At 50.7% G+C, this 20,479-nt stretch overlaps 1 protein-coding gene and 2 pseudogenes across 1 annotated transcript; 1 reads left to right on the forward strand and 2 right to left on the reverse strand.

Annotated features, from left to right (window-relative positions):
- The first annotated feature begins 13,467 nt into the window (after nucleotides 1–13,467).
- LOC123156273 (protein ALP1-like) lies at nucleotides 13,468–15,025 on the forward strand. Its single transcript, XM_044574418.1, has one exon. It carries the CDS (start codon nucleotides 13,689–13,691, stop codon nucleotides 14,859–14,861), a length of 1,173 nt encoding a protein of 390 aa, XP_044430353.1. The 5' UTR covers nucleotides 13,468–13,688; the 3' UTR covers nucleotides 14,862–15,025.
- A 274-nt stretch (nucleotides 15,026–15,299) lies between these two features.
- On the reverse strand, nucleotides 15,300–17,855 carry LOC123156272 (putative receptor protein kinase ZmPK1; annotated as a pseudogene).
- Nucleotides 17,856–20,176: 2,321 nt separating this feature from the next.
- On the reverse strand, nucleotides 20,177–20,309 carry LOC123163237 (uncharacterized; annotated as a pseudogene).
- Between the last annotated feature and the right edge of the window lie 170 nt (nucleotides 20,310–20,479).

The raw sequence follows: 20,479 nt of genomic DNA on the forward strand, positions 1-20,479 counted from the left end.
TGGCAATTGCTAACATGATTCGGACAGACTTAAGCTTCGATACGAGTGAGAAAATCTCATCGTATTCAACACCTTGAACTTGTTGAAAAACTTTCGCAACAAGTCGAGCTTAGTAGATAGTAACACTACTATCAGTGTCCGTCTTCCTCTTGAAGATCCATTTATTTAACATGGCTTGCTAATCATCGAGCAAGTCAATCAAAGTCCATACTTTGTTCTCATACATGGATCTTATCTCAGATTTTATGGCCTCAAGCCATTTCGTGGAATCTGGGCTCATCATCGCTTCCTCATAGTTCGTAGGTTCATCATGGTCTAGTAACATGACTTCCAGAACATGATTACCGTACCACTCTGGTGTGGATCTTACTCTGGAAGACCTACGAGGTTTGGCAGCAACTTGATCTGAAGTTTCATGATCATCATCATTAACTTCCTCACTAATTGGTGTAGGAATCACTGGAACTGATTTCTGTGATGCACTACTTTCCAATAAGGGAGAAGGTACAATTACCTCATCAAGTTCTACTTTCCTCCCACTCACTTCTTTCGAGAGAAACTTCTTCTCTAGAAAGGATCCATCTTAGCAACGAATAACTTGCCTTCGGATCTGTGATAGAAGGTGTACCCAATAGTTACCTTTGGGTATTCTATGAAGACGCACTTCTCCGATTTGGATTCGAGCTTATCAGGTTGAAAACCTTTTTCATGTAAGCATTGCAACTCCAAGCTTTAAGAAACGACAGCTTAGGTTTACTGCTAAACCATAGTTCATACGGTGTCGTCTCAACGGATTTAGATGGTGCCCTATTAAACGTGAATGCAGCTGTCTCTAATGCATAACCCCAAAACGATAATGGTAAATCAGTAAGAGACATCATAGATCGCACCATATCAAATAAAGTGCGGTTACGACGTTCAGACACACCATAATGTTGTGGTGTTCTAGGTGGCGTGAGCTGTGAAACTATTCCACATTGTTTTAATTGAAGACCAAACTCGTAACTCAAATATTCGTCTCCGCGATCAGATCGCAGAAACTTTATTTTCTTGTTATGATGATTTTTCCACTTCACTCTGAAATTCTTTGAACCTTTCAACTATTTCAGACTTATGTTTCATCAAGTAGATATACCCATATCTGCTCAAATCATCTTGTGAAGGTCAGAAAATAATGATACTTGCCACGAGCATCAACACTCATTGGATCACATACATCGGTATGTATTATTTCCAATAAATCAGTAGCTTGTTCCATTGTTCCGGAGAACGGAGTTTTAGTCATCTTGCCCAAAAGGCACGGTTCGCAAGCATCAAATGATTCATAACCAAGTGATTCTGAAAATCCATATTTATGGAGTTTCTTCATGTGCTTTACACCGATATGACCCAAACGGCAGTGCCACAAATAAGTTGCACTATCATTATCAACTTTGCATCTTTTGGCATCAATATTATGAATATGTGTATCACTACGATCGAGGTCCAATGAACCATTTTCATTGGGTGTGTAACCATATAAGGTTTTATTCATGTAAACAGAACAACAGTTTATTCTCTTACTTAAATGAATAACCGTATTGCAATAAACACGATCAAATCATATTCATGCTCAACGCAAACACCAAATAACATTTATTTAGGTTCAACACTAATCCCAAAAGTATAGGGAGTGTGCGATGATGATCATATCAATCTTGAAACTACTTTCAACACACATCGTCACTTCACCCTTAACTAGTTTCTGTTTATTCTGCAACTCCCGTTTCGAGTTACTACTCTTAGCAACTGAACCAGTACCAAGTACCGAGGGGTTGCTATAAACACTAGTAAAGTACACATCAATAACATGTATATCAAATATACTTATGTTCACTTTGCCATCCTTCCTATCCGACAATCACTTGGGGTAGTTCCGCTTCCAGTGACCAATCCCTTCGTAGTAGAAGCACTTAGTCTCAGGCTTAGGACCAGACTTGGGCTTCTTCACTTGAGCAGCAACTCGCTTGCCGTTCTTCTTGAAGTTCCCCTTCTTCCCTTTGCCCTTTTCTTGAAACTAGTGGTCTTGTCTACCATCAACACTTGATGTTTTTCTTGATTTCTACCTTCGTTGATTTTAGCATCACGAAGAGCTTGGGAATCGTTTCCGTTATCCCTTGCACATTATAGTTCATCACGAAGTTCTAGTAACTTAGTGATGGCGACTAGAGAATTCTGTCAATCACTATCTTATCTGGAAGATTAACTCCCACTTGATTCAAGTGATTGGAGTACCCAGACAATCTGAGCACATGCTTACTAGTTGAGCGATTCTCCTCCATCTTTTAGCTATAGAACTTGTTGGAGACTTCATATCTCTCAACTCGGGTATTTGCTTGAAATATTAACTTCAATTCCTGGAACATCTCATATGGTCCATGACGTTCAAAACATCTTTGAAGTCCCGATTCTAAGCCGTTAAGCATGATGCACTAAACTATCAAGTAGTCATCATATTGAGCTAGCCAAACGTTCATAACGTCTGTGTCTGCTCCTGCAATAGGTCTGTCACCTAGCGGTGCATCAAGGACATAATTCTTCTGTGCAGCAATGAGGATAAACCTCAGATCACGGATCCAATCCGCATCATTGCTACTAACATTTTTCAACACAATTTTCTTTAGGAACATATCAAAATAAACATATGAAAACAACAACGCAAGCTATTGATCTACAACATAATTTGCAAAATACTACCAGGACTAAGTTCATGATAAATTTAAGTTCAATTAATCATATTACTTAAGAACTCCCACTTAGATAGACATCCCTCTAATCCTCTAAGTGATTATGTGATCCATATCAACTACACCATGTCCGATCGTCACGTGAGATGGAGTAGTTTCAACGGTGAACATCAATATGTTGATCATATCTACTATATGATTCACGCTCGACCTTTCGGTCTCCGTGTTCCGAGGCCATATCTGTATATGCTAGGCTCGTCAAGTTTAACCTGAGTATTCCGCGTGTGCAACTGTTTTGCACCCGTTGTATTTGAACGTAGAGCCTATCACACTCGATCATCACGTGGTGTCTCAGCACGAAGAACTTTCGCAACGGTGCATACTCAGGGAGAACACTTCTTGATAATTAGTGAGAGATCATCTTAAAATGCTACCGTCAATCAAAGCAAGATAAGATGCATAAAGGATAAACATCACATGCAATCAATATAAGTGATATGATATGGCCATCATCATCTTGTGCTTGTGATCTCCATCTACGAAGCACCGTCGTGATCACCATCGTCACCGGCGCGACACCTTGATCTCCATCGTAGCATCGTTGTCGTTATGCCATCTATCGCTTCTACGACTATCGCTACCGCTTAGTGATAAAGTAAAGCAATTACAGGGCGTTTGCATTTCATACAATAAAGCGACAACCATATGGCTCCTGCCAGTTGCCGATAACTTCGGTTACAAAACATGATCATCTCATACAATAAAATATAGCATCACGTCTTGACCATATCACATTACAACATGCCCTGCAAAAACAAGTTAGACGTCCTCTACTTTGTTGTTGCAAGTTTTACGTGGCTGCTACGGGCTTAGCAAGAACTGTTCTTACCTACGCATCAAAATCACAACGATAGTTCGTCAAGTTGGTGCTGTTTTAACCTTCGCAAGGACCGGGCGTAGCCACACTCGGTTCAACTAAAGTGAGAGAGACAGACACCCGCCAGCCACCTTTAAGCATAAGTGCTCGTAACGGTGAAACCAGTCTCGTGTAAGCGTACGCGTAATGTCGGTCCGGGCCGCTTCATCTCACAATACCGCCGAACCAAAGTATGACATGCTGGTAAGCAGTATGACTTGTATCGCCCACAAATCACTTGTGTTCAACTCGTGCATATAACATCAACGCATAAAACCTAGGATTTGATACCACTGTTGGGGAACGTAGTAATTTCAAAAAAAATTCCTACGCACACGCAAGATCATGGTGATGCATAGCAACGAGAGGCGAGAGTGTAGTCCACATACCCTCGTAGACCATAAGCGGAAGCGTTATGACAACGCGGTTGATGTAGTCGTACATCTTCACGATTCGACCGATCCAAGCACCGAACGTACGGCACCTCCGAGTTCAGCACACGTTCAGCTCGATGACGATCCCCGGGCTCCGATCTAGAAAAGCTTCGGGGATGAGTTCCGTCAGCACGACGGCGTGGTGACGATGATGATGCTCTACCGGCGCAGGGCTTCGCCTAAACTCCGCGACGATATGACCGAGGTGGAATATGGTGGAGGGGGGCACCGCACACGGCTAAGAAACGATCCGTAGATCAACTTGTGTTGTTGTGCCTAGAGGTGCCCCTCTGCCCCCGTATATAAAGGAGGGAGGGGGGAGGTGCGGCCGGCCAGGAGGGGCGCGCCAGGAGGAGTCCTCCTCCCACCGGGAGTAGGACTCCCCCCCTTCCTTGTTGGAGTAGGAGAGAAGGAAAGAGGGGGAGAGGAGGAAGGAAAAGGGGGCTGCACCCCTTGTCCAATTCGGACCAGAAGGGGGTTGCGCACCTCCTTCCTTTCAGCCTCTCTCCTCTATTCCCGTATGGCCCAATAAGGCCCATATACTCCCCGGCGAATTCCCGTAACTCTCCGGTACTCCGAAAAATACCCAAATCACTCGGAACCTTTCCGAACTCCGAATATAGTCGTTCAATATATCGATCTTTACGTCTTGACCATTTCGAGACTCCTTGTCATGTCCCCGATCTCATCCGGGACTCCGAACTCCTTCGGTACATCAAAACTCATAAACTCATAATATAACTGTCATCAAAACCTGAAGCGTGCGGACCCTACGGGTTCGAGAACTATGTAGACATGACCTAGAACTATTCTCGGTCAATAACCAATAGCGGAACCTGGATGCCCATATTGGTTCCTACATATTCTACGAAGATCTTTATCGGTCAAACCGCATAACAACATACGTTGTTCCCTTTGTCATCGGTATGTTACTTGCCCGAGATTTGATCGTCGGTATCCAATACCTAGTTCAATCTCGTTACCGGCAAGTCTATTTACTCGTTCCGTAATGCATCATTCCGTAACCAACTCATTTGGTCACATTGCTTGCAAGGCTTATAAAGATGTGCATTACCGAGAGGGCCCAGAGATACCTCTCCGACAATCGGAGTGACAAAACCTAATCTCGAAATACGCCAACTCAACATGTACCTTCAGAGACACCTGTAGTACTCCTTTATAATCACCCAGTTACGTTGTGACGTTTGGTAGCACCCAAAGTGTTCCTCCGGTAAACGGGAGTTGCATAATCTCATAGTTACAGGAACATGTATAAGTCATGAAGAAAGCAATAGCAACATACTAAACGATCAAGTGCTAGGCTAACGGAATGGGTCATGTCAATCACATCATTCTCCTAATGATGTGATCCCATTAATCAAATGACAACACATGTCTATGGTTAGGAAACATAACCATCTTTGATTAATGAGCTAGTCAAGTAGAGGCATACTAGTGACTATATGTTTGTCTATGTATTCACACATGTATCATGTTTCCGGTTAATACAATTCTAGCATGAATAATAAACATTTATCATGAAATAAGGAAATAAATAATAACTTTATTATTGCCTCTAGGGCATATTTCCTTCACAAATGTCACAACGTAACTGGGTGATTATAAAGGAGTACTACAGGTGTCTCCGAAGGTACATGTTGAGTTGGCGTACTTCGAGATTAGGTTTTGTCACTCCGATTGTCGGAGAGGTATCTCTGGGCCCTCTCGGTAATGCACATCTTTATAAGCCTTGCAAGCAATGTGACCAAATGAGTTGGTTACGAAATGATGCATTATGGAACGAGTAAAGAGACTTGCCGGTAACGAGATTGAACTAGGTATTGGATACCGACGATCAAATCTCGGGCAAGTAACATACCGATGACAAAGGGAACAACGTATGTTGTTATGCGGTTTGACCGATAAAGATCTTCGTAGAATATGTAGGAACCAATATGGGCATCCAGGTTCCGCTATTGGTTATTGACCGAGAATAGTTCTAGGTCATGTCTACATAGTTCTCCAACCCGTAGGGTCCGCACGCTTAACGTTACGATGACAGTTTTATTATGAGTTTATAAGTTTTGATGTACCAAAGTTTGTTTCGAGTCCCGGATGTGATCACGGACATAATGAGGAGTCTCGAAATGGTCGAGACATAAAGATCGATATATTGGAAGCCTATATTTGGACATCGGAATCGTTCCGGGTGAAATCGGCATTTTACCGGAGTATCGGGAGGTTACCGGAACCCCCCGGGGGGTTATTGGGCCTACATGGGCCTCGAGGGAGAAGAGGGAAGGAGGCAGGAGGGGGCCGCGCGCCCCTCCCCTTCCTAGTCCGAATAGGACAAGGGAAGGGGGGCGGCGCCCCCCCCTTTTTCCTTCCCCTCTTCCTCCTCTTTCCCCCCTTCTCCTATTCCAACTAGGAAAGAAGGGAGTCCTACTCCCGGTGGGAGTAGGACTCCCCCCTTGACGCGCCCTCCTTGGCCGGCCGCCTCCTCCCCCCTGGCTCCTTTATATACGGGGGCGGACGGCACCCCATAGACACACAAGTTGATCTACGGATCGTTCCTTAGCCATGTGCGGTGCCCCCCTCCACCATATTCCACCTCGGTCATATCGTCGCGGAGTTTAGGCGAAGCCCTGCGCCGGTAGAGCATCATCATCGTCACCACGCCATCGTGCTGACGGAACTCATCCCGAAGCTTTGCTGGATCGGAGCCCGGGGATCATCATCGAGCTGAACGTGTGCTGAACTCGGAGGTGCCGTACGTTCCGTACTTGGATCGGTCGGATCGTGAAGACGTACGACTACATCAACCACGTTGTCATAACGCTTCCGCTTACGGTCTACGAGGGTACGTGGACAACACTCTCTCCTCTCGTTGCTATGCCATCACCATGATCTTGCGTGTACGTAGGAATTTTTTTGAAATTACTACGTTCCCCAACAAGGATATCTACCATGGCACTTGAGCTAAAGAATGCCACTAGCCGATGCCAAGTTCTTGAGAAAGATAACAAAGCCAAAGCGGCTGATCTTGACAAGGCCTTACAAGAGGCGAAGGAAGCTCGGTCTGAGTCTAGAGCAGCTCGGGAGGAAATCCGACAAGCTGGGGAGATCGCGGCTGGTAAGCCCTTTCTATTGCAAACTAAGTTTGGCAATCCGAAATATGCGTCGCTTAATAGATTGTGGAGTTCTCCAGACGCCTTTATGGACCTACCAAAGAGTGCTGCCGATGTGAATCAGTTTTTCCACACGGAAGAAGCACATGAGATGGAAAAGCTATTTTGGTCGCAATTTGGCACGCCGAAGCGTCCACTGTTGAACGAACAGATGGCCCAGTTGGCCGAGCTTCACAGGATGTCCGGTGCTACCATGAAGGACGTCATAGCCCGGCTGTGGCCAACTGAACCCATTCTGAATAGTTATTTTGGCTTGGTGCGGCAACTTGTTGATGCGGTGCCGCATATCGATGTTGTGAAGCGGTCAGCATGCATAGAAGGTGCACGGATGGCCCTTGCCCGTGTCAAGATATACTGGGCGAAGATGACGGCCACCGATGTTGCAGCGTAGAGTCCACCCGAGTGCAAGGACCTTAACATGCGAGAACACTACTTTAAAGATGTCCTAGAGGGTGCCCGCTTGATAGAGGGTCAGTGCTCGAAGAATATTATGTTTGAGTAAAGTGTATCAAAATTGTAAAAAAAATATTATGATATATTTAAGGCTATGTTTTTATACTTTTTGCCTGAAAAGTGTTGGTCCCTCCTATGCGGCCGTGTTTATATGTATAATCTGAAAGTTTGCAGTCGTCGGCTTCAGCCCCCTCGCGTATAACACGGGGGTGTTCGGGAAAGCACTTGATCACACTTGACCCAACATCTTGGTCCGTTAAGGAGGTGTTAGTGCGGCGAACTAGGCAATCAGACTATAGAGCTTTAACACTTTCACTTAGCCATAGGAGTTTGACGGTGGGGCTACTATATAGCCCCCAGTATGTCCGCGGTTATCCGAATACGATGCGTATACATACTTGACCGGAAAGTCGGTCCTTCGTTAATGCGGAGGAATCGTGAAGATTCCATTGAGTCATCGAGTGGTTGACCAGCTCTTGCCTTATCATGGCAGTCAGTTTTTGGCTTTCTCTACTGAGGTGCTCATCCGGATAAACCGGGACACAATCGTAGTAGTTCTCCCTTTGCTACCTTAGCCGATAGAGCGGAATGTAAGGTAGCAAGCACAGGAGCCGAGCAACCCAACTATTAACCAAAGACATGATTCGGAGCTGATGCATATAAGGCCAAACTCGCGACGCCGAACACTCCCTAAGGTATTCGGACTTTTCAACATATACCGGGCGAAATACAGCCCCTGGTAATGGACCCTATTATCAAGGCACATATGGCAATCTGATGTGGGAAATAACGCAGGTGGTAAGAGAATGACACTCCAAGCACAGTATGAATCACGCTGCTTATATAACATCCACTTTAGTACGGCGAGCCGTATATTTAAAGGTACTGCCACTATCTTTCTTGGACATTTTATATGCCAGGAAAATGTAAAACAAAGAGAGATAAGAAAGGTTTACACAGGGCCTTAATCGGAAAAAGAAACCTTAATGCGGGGCCCTGCTACACGTATGCGCCTTTTTCTCCATTGTGAAGTGTCCTTGACGGGTATAGTATGACGGCCATCTGTAAAAAAGGAAAAAACCAGGTGGAAAGAAGCTGGTGTGGCCGTGAGTAAAGCTAGTTCGTTTTAATGAACCGTGAAATATAACTTGTTGAGTCCGAATAGGGTCGAGCCAAACTATGGACTTTTGTGTGCAGTGTTCCCTCGGCACCACCTAAGGAATTTTGAGTGTATATTTATGTATACATGGCACATGTGCTATCTCCTTATGGGGCGGTCGGTGGGGGCGTAGCTGCTAATCGAGCTCGGGTTTATCTGAGCTGCCGCACTTAGGTGTGCTCCGAACACGTTTAGCTGTGTCCGCGTTCTTGAAGACCGATGAGCTGCTCGGCTTGAATAGGTTGTTTCGCGCTTCGACTACTAGAGCCGCCGTATTTTCTTCTGTACGAAGAGAGCACTCCGTATTTCCGCTGACCGTGATGACGCCACGTGGTCCAAGCATTTTGAGTTTTAGATAAGCATAATGCGGGACTGCATTAAAACGGGTGAAGGCCGTTCTACCGAGTAGTGCATGATAGCCACTTCGGAATGGAGCAATGTCGAAGATTAGTTCTTCGCTTCGAAAGTTGTCGGGGGAGCCGAATACAACATCCAATTTTAAAGAGCCTGTGCAGCGGGCTTCTACGCCCGATATAACTCCTTTAAAGGTAGTACTGCTTGGCTTGATTATTGGCGGGTCTATCCCCATCTTGCGGACAGTGTCTTGATATATCATATTGAGACTACTGTCACCGTCCATAAGGACTCGAGTGAGGTGGTATCCGTCGATTATTGGGTCGAACACTAAGGCAGTCGAACCCCCATGGAGGATACTAGTCGGATGATCCCTACGATCAAAGGTGATCGGACAGGCCGACCATGGGTTGAACTTGGGGGCGACGGGCTCGACAGGATAGATGTCTCGGAGTGCGCGTTTGTGCTCCCTCTTTGGGATGTGAGTGACATAGAGCATGTTCACTATTTTGATCTCTGGTGGAAATTTCTTCTGCCCCCCTCCCCCGTGTTCGGCTGGCGAGGTTCGTCCTCGTCTTCGCTCTGAGGTCCCTTCCCTTTGTGTTCGGTGTTGAGTTTGTCGGCCTGCTTGAAGACCCAACATTCTCTGTTGGTATGGTTGGCTGGTTTGTTGGGAGTGTGATCTGGCAGGGCCTGTCTAGAATTGTATCCAGGTTGGATGGACTGTCTTTGTTGCCTTTAAATGGCTTCTTCCGTTGACCGGGTCTAGAGCCCCGAAATCCGGCGTTTACCGCTGTATTGTTTGGGATTTCTTCATTATTACGATGTTTGTATTTGTTGCGTCGTGGTTTTCCATTACCATCCCTGACTTCGGATGTACCGGGGTCGCTGGTGCTGCTACGTGCTAACCAGCTATCCTCGCCCGCGCAAAAGCGGGTCATTAATGTAGTTAAGGCTGCCATTGTTCTTGGCTTTTCCTAGCTGAGGTGTCTGGCTAGCCATTCGTCCCGGACACTGTGTTAAAAGGCCGCTAAGGCTTCGGCGTCCGGATAGTCGATGATTTGGTTCTTCTTAGTGAGAAACCGGTTCCAAAGCTTACGGGCTGATTCTCCAGGTTGTTGGATTATGTGACTTAGATCGTCTGCATCCGGGGGACGGACATAGGTCCCTTGGAAATTGGCCCGAAAAGCATCCTCAAGTTCCTCCCAGCTTCCTATGGAATTTTCAGGGAGGCTTTTTAGCCAGTGACGAGTTGGTCCGTTTAGCTTGAGGGGTAGATATTTGATGGCGTGGAGATCATCTCCGCGAGCCATGTGGATATGAAGGATAAAGTCTTCTATCCAAACCGCAGGGTCCGTCATTCCATCATACGCCTTGATGTTTACGGGTTTGAACCCTTCTAGAAAATCATGTTCCAGCACCTCATCGATGAAGCACAGGGGGTGTGCGGCACCCCTGTATCTGGCTGTGTCATGGATTGGGTCAGACGGTTGTGACGTTTGGTATTGGTTCCAAGCTGGTAGATGGCCGGCGTATTTTGTTTGATAATTGTGATCCCGCGTAGGAGCACGTTCCCTGGATCCGTAGATGGACCTAGTTTGGCCAGCTTTTTTGTCCAGGTCCTCACGTAGATCGTGTTTCTGGTCCTGGGCCGCGACCTTCCTTCCTTTTCAGGAAGGGGGTGCGGGCTTGTGTACGACATTGCTAGCCGCTCTGTCTCGACCGCGAGGTGGTCGGTCCGGCCTGTCGGTCATATTGTTTTTCGGCGGTATAGGCGCGATAGCCTCGTCGTCGAATTCGGGCAGCAGCTTATGTTTAGGATAGCTCTTTGTTTGGCGATTATCGCCGTATTTTTCCTCGGCGTCTAGCACTTCGTTCCATCTGTCGTTGAGCGTATCTTGTGCGGCTTTAAGTCGTTGCTTCTGCTTCTTCAGGCTCCTTGCAGTGGCGATAAGCCGTTGGTGGAGGCGTTCTTGTTCTAATGGTTCTTCTGGGATGACAAATTCGTCGTCGCCCAGGCTGATCTCCTCTTCAGAGACAGGTTGGTAATTGCTGTCTTCGGCGTTGCTATGGTCGGACATCATCTCCGGACTATGTTTGCCGTCCTTTTGCATGCCCTGCTCCAACGCTGGGTCTGCGGGGTCTTCGTCTTGGTTCAGATTATCATCATCGTCTGTAACAATGTTGTTGTTTTTACTACGGCGTGGCTTAGGGCGGTGCCGCTGACGTCGGTGATTTGGCTGTATCTCAGGAGGTTTATCCTCGACTGGGTTTTTATTGTCGCCGTTGTTTTCTTTGGGTGTATCCACCATGTATATGTCGTATGAGGAAGTTGTTGTCCAACGGCCTGTATGCGGTGGTTCATACTCCTCTCTGGCATCGTCGTCCATACCGTCGATGTCTTCGGAGTCGTAGTCAAGCATGTCGGTTAAGTCATCTACAGTGTCTATAAAGTGGGTGGTGGGTGGGACACAAAGTTCTTCATTGTCCGCTTCCCACTCGAGCCGAACATAGTTCGGCTGAGAGTCTCCTGATAAGGAGAGGAATTTTAATGAGCTTAACATGTCGCTAAAAGGCGAGTGCTAGAAGATGTCCGCGGAGCTGAACTCCAAGACCGGCGCCCAATCAGGTTCGATGGACGCGGATGCACGCGGTCCGGAACCCATTGCCGGAGACGAGTTCGAGGTTCTGGTGACACGAGCCCAACTCGATGTTGGGTCTGTGTGCGGTTCGAGCGCCACTGAATCTGCGGCCTCTGTGGCGGGGTTAAGCCTCCCGTCTTCAAACGACGCAGTCCGCTCCGGCTCTAGGGCCAGGGCGGTCATATGCGCTATTTCCTGTGCACGGCCAGATGACAGATCTAGGTCATGTTCATCGTGGTGGCCGGGGACAGCCCTCATGGGTTCTAATCCGTCAAAGATCAAGTCTCCGCGGATATCGGCCACAAAATTCATGCTTCCAACTCTGACTTGATGGCCAGGGGCGTAGCTATCGATCTGCTCTAGATGGCTAAACGAGTTGGCCCACAGTGCGAAGCCGTCGAATACGAAGATCTGTCCGGGGAGGAAGATTTCCCCCTGGACTGCATTGTTGTAGATGAATGATGGAGCCATCAAGCCTGTCTTCAACGACATAGTGGAACTCTCAATGAAAGCACCAATGTCGATGTCAAAACCGACGGATCTCGGGTAGGGGGTTCCGAACTATGCGTCTAAGACTAATGGTAACAGGAGGCGGGGGACACAATGTTTACCTAGGTTCGGGCCCTCTCTATGGAGGTAATACCCTACTTCCTGCTTGATTGATCTTGATGAATATGAGTATTATAAGAGTTGATCTGCCACGAGATCGTAATGGCTAAACCCTAGAAGTCTAACATATGAGGTTATGATTGTTGTGCCTAAACCCTAGAAGTCTAAACCCTCCGGTTTATATAGACACCGGGGGGACTAGGGTTGTACAAAGTCGGTTACAGAGAAAGGAATCTACATATCCGAATCGCCAAGCTTGCCTTCCACGCAAAGAAGAGTCCCATCCGGACATGGGGCGAAGTCTTCTATCTTGTATCTTCATAGTCCAACAGTCCGGCCAAAGTATATAGTCCGGCTGTCCGAGGACCCCTTAGTCCAGGACTCCCTCACCCACCTCCTCCCTTCCGAGGTGGCGGTCGCCCTATGGGATCTATGGATCCGAGGACCCCTTAGTCCAGGACTTCCTCATCTTCGAATCCTGATCTGGCGGCTATGTGACTGCTCGGATCCGGGCCATACGAAATCCATGCCCGGCTTGCTGATGCCGGCAGCGGCGACACATGTCGGTGCCGTTTCCCTTCTTGGAGGCGTTGCCACGGCCTTTATCCGCGCCCCTCTTCAAGGATCGAGGAAAAACGCAGGTCCGGCTCTCCGAATCGGATGGCGGCGGCGTCACGGCGTCGTTCCCCTTCTCGAAGGTAGCAGGTTTTTTCTCTGTAGTTAGACAGATTTAAGCTAGTTTGACTTGGGATGAAACTGAAACTTCGATTATCTTGGTTGGTACAAAGGGAGGGAGGGAGTGCATTGCCATTTCCGTAGGCCCGTTTCCCGTCTCTATTAGACACGTGAGGATAGGATAGGATTAGAGCACACGCTCGCGTCGATCGACACGAGCCCGCCTGCCCGCCTGCCTAGTGGACTTTTGACAAATCCATCCTCTTGTCGCGATTGGTTCCCTGCTGGAGCCCTGTAGCAACCTTTCCAGCCCTCCAAGTGGTGAGGTGAGAGGACGGGGGAGACCGGACCGGAGGGCCACCCTGGCTAGGAGCCTAGCCTAGGGGCGTGCACGGAAACGTCCGGACGGCGCCATCGCCGTGTCGCGTCACCGCGATCGCACCCCCTCCATACAAAATCCCTCCGCTCACCCATCGACAGCGCAACCACCACCACCGCCCCGCCCCGCCATCGCCATGCGCCCCCGCCGCCCATGACGCCGCCCCCGTCGTCCCAGCCCCTCCTCCTGCTCACCCACCAGCTCCTCTCCGCCGTCTCCGTCCTCGTCCTCGACCTCCTCGGCCCCGACCCCGACCCCGCCCGCAAGCGCAGGCGGAGCGACAGCGACGGCGACGGCGACGGCGCTGAGGCCGGCCCCGCGACCCCCGTCGTCGTCGCCGTCCCGCCTCCTCCCCTGCCTCCGCCCCCGCCTTCGCCGCCGCTGCCGCTGCCGCCGACGAGCCCGGACCACTACCCGCTGGCCTTCCGCGTGTCCGCGCCCACCTTCCACTACCTCTCGGGCCTGCTCGACCCGCTCCTCTCCCACCCCTCGCTCCCGTGCCCGACCCTCCTCGCGCTCGCCCTCGCGCGCCTCGCCTCCGGCCTCCCCTACCCGGCGCTCGCCGCGCTCTTCCGCGTCCCGCCCTCCGCCCCGCGGGCCGCGTCACGACGCCTCCGCCGCGTCCTCCTCGCCAACTTCTGCTTCTGGCTCGCCTTCCCCTCCAATTCGGCCTCCTCCTCCTCATCCTCCCCGCTCCCCTCCTGCCGCGGCGCGCTCGCCTGCGCGCGCTTCGCCGGCCCGGGCGGGCCCCTTGCCGCGCAGCTCGTCGCCGGCGCCTCCTCCCGCATCCTCTCCCTCGCCGCCGGCTTCCGCGGCGACCGCGCCGACCTCGAGGTGCTCAGGCTCTCGTCCCTGCACCAGGAGCTGGAGCAGGGGAAGCTGCTCGACCCCGCGCAGTACCTGGTTGCGGATGGAAACGGGTACCCGCTCCTCCGCTGGCTCATGGTGCCCTTCGAGGGGGCGGTGGCGCCGGGCTCCCCGGAGGCCCACTTCAACGCCGCGCACAGGGCAATGTGCCGCCCGGCGAGGCGCGCCGTCCGGAGCCTGATGGGGTGGGGCGCCATCGCGCGGCTCCACGAGGAGGAGAGCCCTCGCGCCGCCGTGACGTGCATTGGGACGTGCGCGATGCTCCACAATGTGCTGCTGGCGAGGGAGGATTACTCTGCATTGGCACCGGAGGAGGGGGATGAACCAGAGAATGATTTGGGGGCAATGCAGAGCCGGAGAGATCATGCCGCAGAGGAAGGGTTCAAGGTTGATAAGCGGGCAGTAGCGCTGCGGAGCGCATTGGCAGCAACGATGAGTGATTGGCGGACGCCGGTCTAGCACTGGTGATTGTTTAACAGGTCCTGTCATTGTTCATTCTTTTGGATCATATATAGTTTGTATAGTGGTGAGTATTCTGTTTACATTGGGTTCATTAATCTGTTGGCTGCTCAATAAATCAAGTAATAAACTGGCTAGATTGATCCAACCTACTATTCATGTTAGATTCGATATATTTCTGTTTGCTATCGATTTAGCTCCTAAGGATTAATGATTTCTTCTTCAAAACTGCTGGAAGTAGATAGATGTGTTATATAGACCTAAACTTCCAAACAGATAGACAAATGAAATACTCCTACATAGTAGTTAGGTATTGATACAAATCCGTAGAGTTGCTACACATGGCAGGGATAAGGGCAACTTTTCTGTGTAACATCACAGAATATTATTCTTACACACGTCAGCTAGATGTAGCAGTAGTAAATACAGTATTGAACATTATTCCACAAGTGAAAGCAGAGTTTCGACCACATGGCTCATGCTCGGTCTTCTGCTCCTCTCTTCTTCCACACATGATACTGCTATCTTAAGCATCATGAGTGCTTCTGAATGGTTGAATTCTCCATCCAGTCTATAGTCGACGAACTCCAGAATCCATGACTGATCTTCGCCTGCAAGTTTCTCTTTAAGAATTTCAGTAGAACATCTAACAGCCATTTCCACTTCCTCCTTACCCTCAACCATCCAACTGGAAACCCGGATCCCCTTCACTGACTCAAGAAGCACTACTCCATAGCTGTAAACGTCGGCTTTGCCAGTGATTGGAAGATTCAGAGCCCATTCTGGTGCAATGTAGCCTCTAGTCCCGTGCACTCTTGACAACATCTGTGCGCTTGATCCTCGTTGCAGTAGCTTCACCAGTCCAAAATCTGCAATCTTGGGCTCAAAGTCTTTGTCTAACAATATGTTCTCTGGCTTGACATCACAATGCACGATCCATCCAAGACACTCATGGTGGAGATAGGCCAGTCCTTTTGCCACCCCAACTGCAATATTGTACCTTTGGCCCCATTGGAGCACAGGAGATAGGCTCTGGTAATCAAACAGAACTGTGGCTAAAGAACCATTCTCAATGAACTCAGAAACCAAGAGCTTGCATGTCTTCTCGACACAAAACCCCCAAATTCTGACCAGATTCATATGATAAATTCTGCCTATGACACTTAACTCAGACCTGAACTGCTGCTCTCCTTGGATCACATCATTTAGCTTCTTCACGCGACCTTCCTTTCATCATCGAGGACTCCCTTATAAACTGCTCCTGATGCACCACTTCCTAGCTCTTTTCGGAAGTAATCGGTTGCCTTCTGTAACTCCTTGTAGCTAAATATGCGGAACTGGCTTGATATTATCATGTAACCTTCATCTGTGATCTCTGGTCTTCTCTCCCATTTATAAACAATCCAACAAGCAGCGATGATTAAAGTTACTTCGATGAAAAGCAGCGTCAACGCAGAAGAAAGGAAGTAGCCAAACTTGAACTTGGAAGAGCCATCCTGGAACATCTGTGATGAAGTGTCTGCCTCTTTTTCATGAACTCTGCATGTGTGGGCTAGTGAAGAAATCAATTCTGGCGAAGACAGCAACCTCCTGGGAACTTTCAGATAAATGTCGTTGGGAGGATATGCAAAGCTCTGGCCGTTAAAAAGGTAGACCTTTGTATAACACGTGCCTTCTCCCTGACGGTAAGCAAAAGCTTTGCAATCAGCATTGTCCAGCACATACGTCTGCACTGCAGAATTGACACCTGCTGCACATAGTTCGAATCATATCCATAGAAGTCAGTTTCGGCGAGCTTTTTGAATGAGAAATCCTGGGTGGCCGTGCTGTTTGCCTTGTGTCTTCTCCTGTTGTCCCAGTTGGCTGTCTTGTTTACATTGGGCGTGCGCCCTTTGCTCCAGTCGCTTGTATCAACCACCTCGAAACCTTCAAGGCAAGAGCACTCGAGCTTCGGTCGGTATTTGCAGATGCTGTTTTTGCCACACAGCCCATGTATATCGCAGACTCGGCGGAATGCCGTCCAAGAGACCGACCAATCGCTGCTTGTCGCGTCTAGGCTATACAGCCTTAGGTTGCCATCAAAATCCAGAGTCAACCTCCTCATAACCTGATCACCAAGATCGGAAGCATCAAATGTAAAGTTGTCACTCGCGACAAACTTGCCTGTCTGTTCAAGAACAGCATACCGGCTGCTGTTATAAGTAGTCCTTCCATTTACCCACGGTTGGTTGAAAGGGGCAGGCCAATATATGCTACTGATGTCAGGGCCATTGTAGATGAGTCTTAGCTCATTGTCGCTGTCAAAGTATAATGTATAGAAACCTGAATAGAGCAAGCCCCTGGCAGATGCAGATACCAGCTTTATGTTCCGAGTCATCGGCTGCGATGGCAGAAGCGTGTCGGTCTGTGAGTCGAAGCTTGTCCAGAGGCTCCGACCGTCTGGATCCACGATGATAAGGCTGCCGCTGTCGAGAAGCTCTGCACGGCTGGCACGAGTCGCGGTCGTGCTGGTGCTCCAGGCGGCCGTGCCATCGTAGTTAAGCAGGGCCATGCTCCCGTCCTTTCGGAAGGTGAGCCTGGACCCTCTGCCGTTCACCGGTGCGTCGCGGTTGGCTGTCCACGCGATGGTCTTCGCCGACGAGCCGTGGAACCAGATGGAGAAGACGAAGGCGTTGGTGGCCACCTTGTAGAAGCCGCAGGCGAAGAGGCCGTTGGGCGACGCAAGGATGGTGGTGGTGTTGGTAGTGGTGTCGTCCTCGATGAACACCGATGAACCTCTCTCGAGGTAGCTGGTGCCATGAGTATGATGATCCTTGGCGAGAGCAACGGGGATCAGCAAGAGGAGTGAGATGGATGTGCTGAAAATGTAGGCAGCTCTGGTGGCCACCATGGCAACCATCTTGGTTCTGCTTGCTTCTCATGCAACCAGTGCTACAGCCATGTGTCCATGTATATATCACACACATGTGAGGCCCGCAGGGCCCGGGTTCACATGGCTTCCATGAATCCATTGCAAGTCGCTGTAGCATCTACTCTTCCTGCTATAAGGTTACGAGTTATGAGAGGGACTGGACTTCAAACCGTGTAACCGTCCAAGACGGGTATCCGGAATGGTTAGAGCATCTACAACCGGACCCCATATCCGTCCCAAACGCTCGGGCGGGCTTCCCGGTCACGGTTCAGAAGAGAAAATACCATCGGGCGGGCTTCCCGGTCACGGTTCAGAAGAGAAAATACCATCAGACCAACATTTGGGCGGGCGCAACCAATCGCCAGACATGGACACGGCGGAGCCAGATGGGTTCAGTTTTAGATTGGGTTTCACGTGCATGCAATAATATGGATTTGATGATGCACAAATAAGAGCAACTCCAACGGGGCGATCTATTTCGTCCGCCGCCGTCCGTTTGGGTTGGCGCGGACAAAAGTGAAGGCCCAACGCGCCGACCCAAACCCAAAAGCGTCCGCTCCGTGTCCGCGCCGACGCATTTGTGGCCCAAATTTGCGCCCCAAATGCGTCGGCGCGGACGCGGAACAGACGCCACGCGCGCCTTCTCGACGTCCGTCGCGGCCCCACCTGTTGATCGCCCAACCACCCGGCCCCCTCGCCGGTCAGCTTAATTTATGACCCCGGGCCCATGCGTCAGCGACGGCGGTCATCCTTTTTTAAGCCGACCATGTGGCGGGGCCGTCCTCATCCACTTCCCGTCCCCATCTAGCCACGCTCCTCCCTCGTCGCCGGCAACCAAACCCTAGCCACCCCAGCCACCCCAGCCGTCCAAATGGGGCTCTTCTCCGGCAGCGGCAGCAAGTCGAAGGGCAAGGCCCCCGTCGTCCCCTTCCCTGCGGAGTTCACCCCGCCTCCGCCTGCGTCGGCTCGCCGACAGAGGCAGCAGGTGAACGTGCCCATGCACCAGGCGGAGTGGCACTGGCGCCACCGCGTGCCACTGCCCTATCCCGACGTGACGCTGCCGCACGACTGGCATCTGGATCCGGAAAGGACCCAGTGCCGGCGGCGCCGCGGTCGGCTAGGACGCATGCGGAGGAGGTGCGTCGCTGGCGGGCGCTCCTGACGTCGGAGCAGCGCCGCGACGAGGCGTACGCCTTCGACTCACCCCTGCGGCTGTCTACCGGGAGAGCGAGAAGGACGAGCGGCGCTGGGCGGAGGCAGCAGAAGAGGCTCGGTACGAGGCGGCCATGGCGCAGGCCATGGCCCTCTCCGCGGCCGGCGACTGCGTGGTGCCGCCGGTGGCGCCGCCATCCCCTCCCCGACGCCTCGTCAAGGCCCACCCGGAGCCGCAGCTGGAGCCGGAGCCGGGCTCCATCGCGAGCTTCTCCTGGACGGGAGTGGTGCGCGAGTGGGTGCCCGCGCCGCCGGTTTGGATGGAGGCGACCCCGACGCAGGAGGCGGCCTACCTCGAGCACTGGCGGCAGCGACGGCTGGCCGATGAGCGGAGGAGATGCTCGAGCGCGACCTCGAGGAGGAGGCGCGCCAGGCCGCGGCTGCATCGGCGGCGGCACAACCCCCCGCGCCGGCACTACCCCGCCGGAATGGCTACCCCTTGACTACGTCGTCGCCGCATGGGCCACGGCGTTTCCCTGGGCCGACCCTCCGCCGACGCTCATTGACCTCACCGACCCCGAGGACGACGACGACGCCGCCGCCTAGGGTGCGCTGGGTAGCGCGTCGCCTCGTAGTTAGGTTTTTTTTAAATGCTAATGTGGACGCGTGGACTCTCGTCGGCCTTCCTGGCCGGCTTTAATGTATAATTAAGTTATTTTCAGTTCAAATATGCGTGCACAGTTTTTTTTTTGTCGACGCCGTCAAAATGGGTCGGGCGCGCGTTGGACGCATACGCCGACCCAAACACGGAAGTGGACGTCCGTGTCCGCGTGGCCGACCCAAACGGACAAAAAGCGGACGAAATCGCCGTCCGTTTGGGTCAGCCCGTTGGAGTTGCTCTGAGGTATCCGATTGTGAAAACGATTTTTAGTGTGTTGTGACCCGCGGACGATTAGGGGTGGAATTTCCAAGTTGTGGTTGTAGCTGCTCTTATACCATGTAAATTTTCTTGTTTCGTCTTCTCTGCGTCAAGATCATGTCGTCTTCTACCGCTGGGTACATTGCTGTAGCGTAGGCTACAGGTTAGACACATTGACTTGACCGGTTGACTGGTAAGTACTGTACTGTGGTCCAGTCCGTGTAGCACGGCAATGCTGACCGCCGCTAGCTTCAGTTGCTCTGAAATGTCGCTCGGCGAAATTGGAAGTGGTTTAAGCTCGGACAAGGACCAAAGTTTAATTTTGCAGATTTGGCAGGGGCCGCGCGAACGCGTACCCCTCTACCACAAATTATGACGTCCACTCTCCCACTTTGGGAAGATGGTAAGCCAACGCACCCACCATGTGATCTTCCTGATCACCCGTCGACCCCGTCCAGGTAAGTATGGAGCAATGTCGCACCTGCCTCTCCTCTTATAGCGGCTCTCCTGCTCCGTCCTCCTTGGCTGGGCGAGGTGGGACTAAAACAACCGAAGCGCAGCAGCAGCCACTACCACGAGCGAGCGGAACGGGAGTCACGGGAGGGCTGTCTAGCTTCATGGGCTTTGCGATCGCTT

The sequence above is a fragment of the Triticum aestivum genome, chromosome 7B, assembly GCF_018294505.1.
Source record: "Triticum aestivum cultivar Chinese Spring chromosome 7B, IWGSC CS RefSeq v2.1, whole genome shotgun sequence".
Lineage (NCBI taxonomy): Eukaryota > Viridiplantae > Streptophyta > Magnoliopsida > Poales > Poaceae > Triticum > Triticum aestivum.